The 10,617-nt window shown below is 41.7% G+C and overlaps 1 protein-coding gene across 1 annotated transcript; it reads right to left on the bottom strand.

Annotated features, from left to right (window-relative positions):
• Nucleotides 1–1,017: 1,017 nt before the first annotated feature.
• RSBN1 (round spermatid basic protein 1) lies at nt 1,018–9,213 on the bottom strand (the record flags this gene model as incomplete). Its single annotated transcript, XM_009873064.1, has 6 exons — nt 1,018–1,903; nt 2,503–2,611; nt 3,548–3,715; nt 4,602–4,744; nt 5,148–5,285; nt 8,543–9,213. Coding segments are annotated over 6 exons (1,691 nt in total), but the record flags the coding sequence as incomplete, so codon positions are not given.
• Between the last annotated feature and the right edge of the window lie 1,404 nt (nt 9,214–10,617).

Below are 10,617 nucleotides of genomic sequence, written 5' to 3'. Positions count from 1 at the left end.
TAGTGACCTCTACACTGAGGTGCTAATACGTATATAAAAGCCTACACAAACAATATTGCACAAAGTAAGATTTATAATAGAGTAACATATTTTAGAGACCCTTATAAAGAGAAGAGTAATAATCGATATTAAAAAGATGCATCCAGAACTAACACAGCATCTTTGCTTTTGTCTAGTCTAACATAGTGTTTCAAATCTTCCCTATCCCAGTGAGGATTAGAACAAATAACGTTACCTGGAGACAGCTTAAGTTGCACCAAAACCCAACTTGTATCCTAAATGCAGCGAGGGGGAAGGGAGAGGGAGAAGGGGATGGGGCTTTTCCTTCTGATGACTGGAAGGGGCAGTAACAAATGGGGTGAGTGAAAGTCCAGTACAGATTACATGTTAACATCCAGAAATATTGAAAGACCGTTTAAAAGCTGTTGACAGCTGACATTTAGCATGTGCCACCGATTTTTCCACAGTACCTGGGCACCCAAAGCTACGCATGGAAAAAGCAGTCCGATGCTGTAATACTTTTTATTGTGAAATAGCAATACAGAACTTCCTAGAGCAAGGACAGCCTTACTGTGCGAGGTACCAACTCAGTGCTACCGCATTAAGTGCATCAGTACAAGGGCAGGTGTGGTTCCGCTGGACACGCTATGACCTGATCAAAACAAGCTGCCGAGTTGGTTAGTATTTTAAAGCCTTAAAGTGCTCAAAGATAGCAGTTTCCTCCACAAGACTACCAATAGGTTCTCTAAATTTTGACACTAGTATTAACCATGTTCAGGGAAGATGTATTTTGGAAGCAAAAACCCTCACACCAAACAACACGAGCAGTGCTATGAGAAGTGTTAGGTCAGTAAGTCATTGCATTTCAACAGGATCAGACACTTTCTTCAGTTAATTTTACAGATTGCCTTTGTAGGAACTGTAAGAAAGAGAGATCAATTTCTATAGCTTGTATATATAAACCAACATGTCAGAACAGACATACCAAAAATTCCACAAATCACCAAAAGTGCTGTGCTTTTTTTTTTTAAGCAATTAAAATGAGATGGGAATATCACTTTGCAAGTCTTCTGTAGCAGTATCACTTTCCGGTGAAGATTAGAGATAAAGTAAAAGTAGGGAAATAACACTGACCAGTGTAGTTCAATCATTTTATGTTCCTGGAGGAATTTCAGTCTGACTTTGAGGAGATATTCAATATCTCTTTACTTAAACAGAAAGAAGTGGTAGACCACTGTTACAGGTTGTACTAAGGGGTTAAAATACAACTTGAATTTTGCATAATCTGTGTAAAAAAGATATGCTTGACATTTTGGAATGTCACCTTTCTTTATAGAATTATAGGCAAGATTTCTCCAATAAAACATAAGCCAGTTATAAAACTATAACTTCACATCAAAATTTTAAAAAGTTGTTTAAAAAATGTTTGATTATATACATATCACACAGAAGAGCCTGCATGATCCTGTGGATTGTGTTGCTGATCAGACTCTATTTTAAAACCTGGAAGGGGCTGGGCCACCTGATCTGGTTGCACAAGTCCTGATATTGAAGCAACAGAGGAGGAGAGCACCCCTGTTGAAAGCTGCATTTCTACACCTGGTTCTTCAGACTCTAGTTTTACACTCGCACACTGGGGTTCACCTTCTGACTCTGTCTTTCCAGGAACACTACTGTTCAAGCTTGAATTGCTTTCTGTATTTCGAGAAGTCTCCCCCACGGGGTGATACTGTTTAAGTCTGATGTGCCAGGCTAAGCTGCAGACTGCTGACACTGTTTTGAACTGATGAATGACATTTCTAGGGATGAAGTAGATGTCATTGTCACACAACTGAATTCTAGCATAGCGAATGCCTTCCCGTCTCATTTGGTTTAGTTTGGCTTCATCCACCCATTGAACACACTGAGAGAAGGAAAGATGGTAAAGTTAGTGGTATACTCCGTTGAGGGCAAACAATTCAGTACCCACCTAGTTTCAGCGTTCTCTGTGTCTAAATCAGAAGGTTTCTGTTTAACAGGTAAAACTTCTAGTTCAGATGGGAATAGAGCTTTTCAAATATCTTTTATCTAAAGTGCACACCTTATGACAGAGAACGGTTAAGGGCATTGTACAGGTATAGTTGACAACCAAACTGAGGCTGCACTGTTTTGGCTGGCAGGACCGAGTTCAGGTGCCTTCACACCTGAAGACAACACCAGTTTATTAGAGTAAGCCAAAACGGGCACACGTGCCTTCTCAATCAACTTCTAATTGTTCCTATAGCATGTATCATGACACATGGCATAAATCCAGCCTGGTGGAAAGGAAAAGCAGTTGAACTAGATGATCTTTGTAGGTCCCTTCCAACCAAACTATTCTAACACGAGGGAATTGCTCACGGGAGGTGTGAGCTGAGGGCCACCGAGGATACAAGAGGGCTGGCTACACAGTGAACCTCAACGCTGGCAGAAGCTACTCCCAAAAGGCTAAGAACTGAGCTGTCACCAGGGGAGATTCAATACCTGTGACACTGGAGGCTCATGCAGGTCCAGCTGAAGTCTCTGCACAACGTCAGTGAAATCTTCAGCATGAAAACAAACCACATCTTTGGTTATACGAGGCTGGTCACTCCTAGAAAAAGGTAAGAATTGGAGGAGTTTTTCAAGAAGTGGAGTTGGAGAACTATAAGCTCTTTCCAGCAGAAAGTTTCATTAAACCAACGACCTACTTCAGTTTCACACTGCACACAGTGTCATCACTTCTCAAGACACATTATTTTGAAAAGGAGGTATAATTCACTGGTTCAGATTTATTTTACTTCTTCTTGATGGAGGCACAACAGGAGCGATGTTTTTGTGGACAAACACTAGACTGAAATGTCCGAGAACTAGGTTCAAATTGCCACTATCAGAGCTCTCTGTTCTAGAAACCACAGCTTGCTTCAGTTGTTCTGTTCCATAATTAGACAGAAAAATTTTGTATTCTAGGAAAAACAAAGTAACAAAGTAACTCTGAAGCCAAAGCAATGAAGAGCTGGGTTTTATTCAATGGCTGCGAACCTACATAAAGGAAGTTCTGGCACCTTTATTCATATGAAAATCTAATGACACTGCCAATGGTGCTATGCAATTCCTACTGTAATTGCTAGACGTAACTATGATGCACGTCTAGTTTCTGTGCAAGGTCAACAGTGCTGCCCTGGGTACATGAAATGAGAAAGCACTGTAGCTGTAGAAGTGATGACTGTTACACAAGTTATCACTAACACACCTATTTGGGAAAGGAAGAATCACAGACAACGGTCCAGGCACGTTATCTTAAGGCTTATTTCATATATTGCTAAGATGTTCTGCAAACCGCTGTCAGAACTTCCCTGCTGCCTCGAGAAGAGGTAAAAACTGTAGGGATATAGCTTGTATTTTTCAAGCTCTAGACAGCAGGTACGCCATCACCAGGTTTAAAGCATTTCTTTGCCTAGGTTTGTATTCCATGGATGTTTTCCCTCTAAGAGGGCATGTGCAGAACTGCCCCCTCCTGCTAGAGCAGCCGCCACTCGGTGGCACTTACCATTCCCCAAACTGTACAGCCTTCAGGACGCCCACCGCCGCCGTGCTCTGCCAGTCAAACCCTTGCCCCACGTGATCAGCGTGAGCTCTCGTTCTGTCCTCAAACAGAACCTCACGGGGCTCGCTGGTCCGAGGTAGGTACTGGAGGTTCTTTATTTCATTCATTGACCTATGACATGATAAAAAGACATACTAAGAAGTGTTTCAGACTACTCAAGAGATAAATCCTTGTATTAAAATCATCTTAAAGTGTTGAGTGCTGCAGACTTCAAAATTAAAGACCAGAGCACTTCCCTCTGATTTCTTCTAGGTGTTTATTCAACACAAGATTGAAAAAAAATACAGCAAAGTACAATTCAGGTTATGAGATCAAGTTTCATGAAATAAATCCTATGACAAAAAGATTTTGTTTGTTCACTTGAGCTGAAAGGATTCTTCCACATTCTTACATACTTGACAGTATGTAAAACAGAGTTATTCTAATAGATGCTGAAGTTGAGGGGTTTGGAGTAAGTCCAAAATTTCTGCTTGAAATTACAATTAAAATATGATTCCAACTACTTATTTCCTAAAAACTTGTTCTATAGCACACTCTTTGAGAAAGACACCAAGTGCATAGGTATACCACAATATTACCGGAGAAGGCAGTATTACAAGTGCTTCAGCACTAACATTAAAATGCAGCACAAGCAGCGTAAGGATCTCTGCTGGTTGAGAGCATTTCACCTGCCCCCACAACTTAATTCTTTCCACAGAGGTCAGATGAATAAAACAAGTCTCCTGAAGGATAATAAAAAGATGTTTCCATTTTAAGAAAGCATTGATCTAGGATACGCTACTGTGACAAGTGGTGAAATAAAATAACCATCACAAACAATGTATTTGTCTTAGCCACTGAGCCAGTGTGAAGCAGAAATTAAACCGAAACTTAAATCTGTGAAGTAGCCTCCTGAAGGCCTAGTCACACACAAAATATTTGTGTTGTGTTCTCAAATCTAACACAGACATAACTGCCATGTTTCACCTTTACCAGAGAAAGGAAAGCAAAACATTACCGGCGCCGTTTGAAAGGCGATTTTGGCATATCAGCTGTGGGGATCATCTGCTCTCCTGGTCTCACCCACATTATGGGACCATCATCACTCTGCGACCTGCACTGAAGTCTGAGACTAGAGAGCGTACCCCAGGGCAAAGTCATCTACAAGAAAACAAAAGCAGAACAACCCACAAAACACACACAACACAAAACACTGGGTGAGATAGAGAAATTAAACGACGCCTTTAAAAATTGCTGTCGAAGGAACTGCATAGAAGTTAAAGTCAGTTCAAGAAGATACACGTCGAGCTTTATCAAACCTATTTTTTAGCAAAGGAGATCATTATGTATCACACAATATGATAAACTATATTTAACCTTTTAGTTATTCACACAATTGTAGCTACTTAATTCAGTACCTTTCACTCAGACACAGGAAAGAATGCAGCCCAAGCACATCAATAGAGAAAACACATCATGGTTTCTAATTACTTGAAAAATACATGAGACTTGGTAATTGCTGAATAACTACACTGCTCTAAACCAAACACAAGTTACTGCTTACTCTGAGAAATGGAGATTCTTCTAGCATATCTAGAAATTCCGGGAAGTAGTCCCCAACTTCTTCATCCACTGCTCCAACGAGACTGATCTGCCGCATGGGTCCTGCTCTGTAGGTTCCACAGCAGTACGTCCGATTGACCTGAGCGGCCAGAAAGGAAGAGACAATGCCACCACAGCTTTAGTGCTGCCACACGCGATTAAGATTAAGGATCACCATTTGCAACAGAACCTGCTGTGGCCAGGAACACTGTAACACCGCTCAGCTTTCTGCCACCCTCTGTAGCACAGCCTGTCCCCCTTTCCCAGGTCACCTGGGGGCTTTTCCTGCCAACTTCCCATTCCCAGAGGAGAACCACTGGCAGGACTCTAGCATTCTCTAGTCTCGTCCTATGGACTGCAGCTACAACGTGCTGTACAGCTGCAGCGCAGGCTGTGTGTCAGTGCAACAGCTATTCCATTTAAAAGACCAGAAAATCTGCCACAGTAAGTCTGTTTTATACACTCAGGTGTGTCCGAGCCCCAGCCTTCCATCACTGTTCAACAGCCTCTCAATACTCATCAAGTGGTTCTAGCTGTGAAGAACTACAGCCAATCTGCCTGGCTAAGTGTGGGACAGGTACAAAGGACAGAGGCTAACTGGTAAATCTGCTCTTTTATAATCATATTCAGAAAGTGTGATACCTTTCGTAACTCCATTTATAGGTCTATGTGCAAAGCAGCTTAAGTTTTAAGTTTCGCAGTTTAGTAAACAAACCCGATGTAGCAAAACTACTCAGTGAAGCTGTGAAAGGTAAAGTCAGCGAGACTAGTAAAGCAAGAGCTACAGTCGCTGCTGCAGTTTTATCCTCTAGTAGCAGCCATAGATATTTAGCTTAATTATAGGAGTTTAGCTCACTCCTATTTCTAGAGTCCTCCTTTTTCTTTAGCTTTCTACATATGCAGCTGGCAGTTCTGCACTGACTGCACACACACATATTTTAATTACAAGCCAGGTAGGAGCCAAAGACAGCCTCACGTACAGCTTTATCCTCAGCCAGCCGTGAGCCAACTGCTGCACCACAGCCCCTCGACCTGCGTGGACAGAGGTTTATGTCCTGAATCACTCACAGAACTTTGACTGCTAAAATTTGTTCACTATGCTAGGAGCAGTTGTACTGAAACAATTGCTAGGGAAAATAAGTTTGCTCAGCCAAGAACTTTCAGATTAAAGTAAATCATCACGTGAAGAAAGCTTACAAATTACTGTTCAGCAATTTGAGTCTCAAAAGCTCTTACTTCAAGTAACTCCAAACTAAAGCTTTGCTTTAGAACTAAACTATTAGAACAAACGAGCCAGTGCCAATACAAGCAAAAAAATCCAGAACACTGATGCTTAATTATTTTAATATACAGAAACCAAAGTTATACTACAAATACCTGTTGGAGTGCTTCGTTATAAACATTCAGTTTACATCATCCTCACTGCCCCGCAAACGAAGGAATTTACCTTGCAAGGGAGTTAATTATCACTAGACTTTTATTACATCTTCCAGATTAAAGTCCTTATATTGAACTGAAGACACTTCCTACTAAAAATCAGTTTTTCTGAAAAGGTACACAAAGCAGCTGAATGCTGTACGAGGCAAAGGTCACTAACTTCCAGTCAACTTTTGATTTCTTGACACCGAGTCTCTAGGACTCACGCCCACCTCATGCTCAGACTGCCCTTGGCACAGCACGGCTCAGCACAGCAACCCAGCTCACGCGTGCAGAAGGCTCCACCCAGAATCCAGGGGACTTTTAACCGAGTGTCTTCAATTAAAAATAATACCAGTATTAGAGCATACAACACCACTGTAACACGTTTAATCTGCAAAGGTGTGACTACAAAGTGCCTGTGTATTGTATAATTTCTCATATGGGAACAGGAAGGTCTGGAACTGAAGCGTCGCCAGCCTGTTCATTCCTCCAGAGCACTGCCAGGGCACGGCCGCGGCACAGCCCGGCTCTCCCGGGCAGGGCATCTCACCCTTCTTCCTTTTACTGGAGCTCTAGCAGCGTGCACCCATCACAGTCAAACCCACCATAAATTTAAATGCACCCTTAAGCTAGGTACGGCACCACCATGTCTATTCTCCGAAGAGTCCCATTTCACTTGTCTCAAGTTGGGACCGCGTGCGAGCTGCGCCCACGCTTCAGCCAGAGAGCATTAACCACGGCGTGCTGAAGCTGCACCGAGAAAGGTGGTTTAGACCAACTGAACCTTTTGTCACAATTCAATCCAGTTTAGACAGTCCTGAAAATAGAATTAATGGAAATGCCAGCACAGGCTATAACGCAGTGAAGCCTCTTATTCACCACCACAATTCCTCACATGTATTTATAGCGTAAGCTGTTCACGTTCACAGGATGGAGACATTCACCAAGAAAAAGCGTAACTGTTAAATACGCAGTTGGCACCGTTAACCATTTGGGGCTGTCATCAGACGTACTCAGACCTGATGTCAAAGAACACAGATAAACCACTGACACACAAGAACTGGAAACCTAACCTGTGGACAAGTTTCACATGTGCAGAGCTGCCCTGTTCTTGCCAAGCGCAGTTAACAAGCTCATCAGACCATTTTTGGAGTACGACGCACTCCGACACAGCTCTGTCAGCACAAAGAATTACTTAAACCAAGAAACAGAAGCTGTTTTAAGGTAAGTGCTGCAGCAGCCACTCCTTGTCAAACCTTCATAAGCTCAGCATCAGAATTACTGGTTTACACGTATCTATGATAAATGCTGGAAAGTATTCCAAGACTCCAGAAGCGACCGTGCAGTAGCCTTCTCTAAAGCAGGAACTATATTTCCAACGCAAATCTTGCTTAAAAGCATTTGGCAAACTCCAGAAGGATCCAGATAGCGCACCCACAAGCATCACCATTTTAAAAGCTCTTGCTAAACAAGGTCCGTTGCCGCAGAACTGAAGCGCACTCCACTACAGAGCTTCAGGTTTTTCCTTACAACAGGTGAACCAGTTAAATCAAAGTCTTGACTAAAGGCTTAAGCAGGGGCGTGAATCCGTTCTCAGGCTAGGCTAAGCAGAAAGAGGTTTTATTCCCTATGAAACAAGTTTATCTAAACTGTAACATTGCTGAATGTTCATAGATACTTTTAAGCTTGATCACCAGTCAAACGCAAGAGGTTTTCCTATCCAGATCCTCCATGCTTAGTTATTACTGTTGCATCCATTTAAGTTACATGGAGATACAGCTTGAGAACTTGAGAGAGTTTAAGCCTGTTACAGAATTTATTGATCTGCTTAGAAAAAAAATTATGCCTCACCTATTTTAGGCCAAGCGTGCTCTGGATTAACAAGAAATTATCAAATCTAGATGCAGTGCAACGTTTATGTCTTTAAACACTTCTTACCTGAGAGTGAAAGTTTGAAATTGTCGTTGTTTCAATGTCCTTCTTGCCCAAAATTTCCATTTTCACTGGAGTGTTAGGAAAGTTAAAAGCAAAGTAATCCAGGAAGTCTGGTAAATAGGCAGCTGCTCCATGTACTATGGCTAAAGCATAGTAAGCTGCGTTTTTATCATTTTCACTGAATGACAACGCAAGAAACTCTTCTGCAAATCTCTCCATCTCCACTGGAGACAAAAATGAGAGTTCATCCATGTAAGCATGAAGGACCAGCGCACCGCCATTGGACTGATGTTCTTCGTGAATGAAGTTACTAAATTTAGTGCCAGTTTTCAAGAAGCTGCTACGGACAGAATGCTCCTGGTGTGTCACAAAGGGTGTTTGTACTCCCTGGGGTATTCGATATTCCTGCATACCCAGATTCAGTCTGCAGAGCTGCTCATCCTTCAGATACCTGAAGGACTCCTTGTTCATTTCCAGGGTGTCACACTGTCCCTGAGACAGGGTCTCCTTGTCAATGCGAGTGAGTCCAGCACATACCGTCTGCACTTCTTTGTTGTACATCTTCAGGCGTTTTCCCCTCATATCTTCCCGGTGTTTCTTTTTCTTTTTTTTCTTTATCTTCTTCGTAATAAGACTGTCAGCTCGCTGGGTTTTGCCATTTTCATCTGGAGTTTCTGGCAGCAACAATAAAGAGGAGATTAGAGTTCTGCACTCGCAATGTACTCACTCAAGAAGAGTTAAGACTTCTCCCGTGCTAAAGCCATCTATTCCCAGAAGACTGACCAGTAGTAACACCTCAACTTTTGACTTAAAGGACTTACAACAACAAAAAAAGAGCAGTATATCTAGCTGTTATGCAAAGAAAGCCTCCAGTTAAAGAAAACTTCCAAAACCCGAACTTAACATTTTAACAACATTTCCATTTCTAACAGATTTATTAGAATACCTTTAAAAGGAGTTCATATGTCAAAACATCCATAATTAAGTGCGTTAATAACTTCTGACATTTAAGGCAGTGCCACGCAGGGGAAGAGGATAAACTAGTATGGGTAACATTTCAATATTAAGGCTTTCCTTATGGAACACTTCTCTGATTCTGGATACACAACACAGAAACAAAACAGAGAACAACTGAAGAGGTACAAGCAAACGGAGGTACAACTGCTTAAAGCAGCTAGCTTTCTGGAAGAACAAAAATCATGTTAGATTGCTGATCTTCTGTATTACCTGATGCGAATAGCCACATCCACATCTTCAGCTACCTTTTGCTAGTCCTACAGCTAACCACAGAGTTAATTCAGAGCTAGAAATTAAGAGGTGGTAGTTTGTTGGGTTTTGTTTTTTTAAAAGGTTAATCAACCTGTAGAAGGCTAATGGCTGAGACATAAAATGTGAAGAAGTAGTTCCGTGAGGCAAAATGTAATAGTCTAACTGCTCAGCTTTCAGGAATAAAAACTAATTTAAATAATATTTAGCTAGTGACAATGGTAGTTAGAAATCCTGACGGTCCAGCTGTTAAACTCAATTGCCAAGACAGGATTTTAATCCGCCTGAATCAAAGCACTATTTTGTGTCAACAATGCACAGAACCTCCAAGAGCCACGGGGATCACGTATGTGAAGGTAACATCTGACTAGAAGGAGCAATAGCTGAAGATTTTCAGTTTCCCACAGCACAGGATTTTGTGCTAATGAAACTTCATTTCTTTGTCCGCAAAGCCATCAAATTTGTATTCCCTCCTTATTCTCTTGCAGTACTTCAAGGAAAAAAAACACGTTACACTGACCTATGAGAAAAGGTATAATGGTAAACACAAGCAGCGTCAAGTCACTGAGTCTAACCATGGTATTTACCTATATCCTTACTAACTTGGTCTCGGGGCTCCTTCCTAAAGATGGTTGACCTTCCTAACAGCCTGGTACAACGAACAGAATTACTCACGAAGCAAAGAAAGAGTTGATTGCTTAACACTAACTTCACACAATTGTCTTAGGACCTGAAATACAAGTTTTCACAGTGCCGCTGTTCGTCTTCACAAGCAGCAAGTGCCCTTAGTCTTACATTGCAGCTAGGGAAAC

This window comes from Apaloderma vittatum, unplaced genomic scaffold (assembly GCF_000703405.1).
Source record: "Apaloderma vittatum isolate BGI_N311 unplaced genomic scaffold, ASM70340v1 scaffold15617, whole genome shotgun sequence".
NCBI lineage: Eukaryota > Metazoa > Chordata > Aves > Trogoniformes > Trogonidae > Apaloderma > Apaloderma vittatum.
Note: the sequence above shows the minus strand (reverse complement) of the source record. Positions and strands in the feature narration are given on the sequence as shown.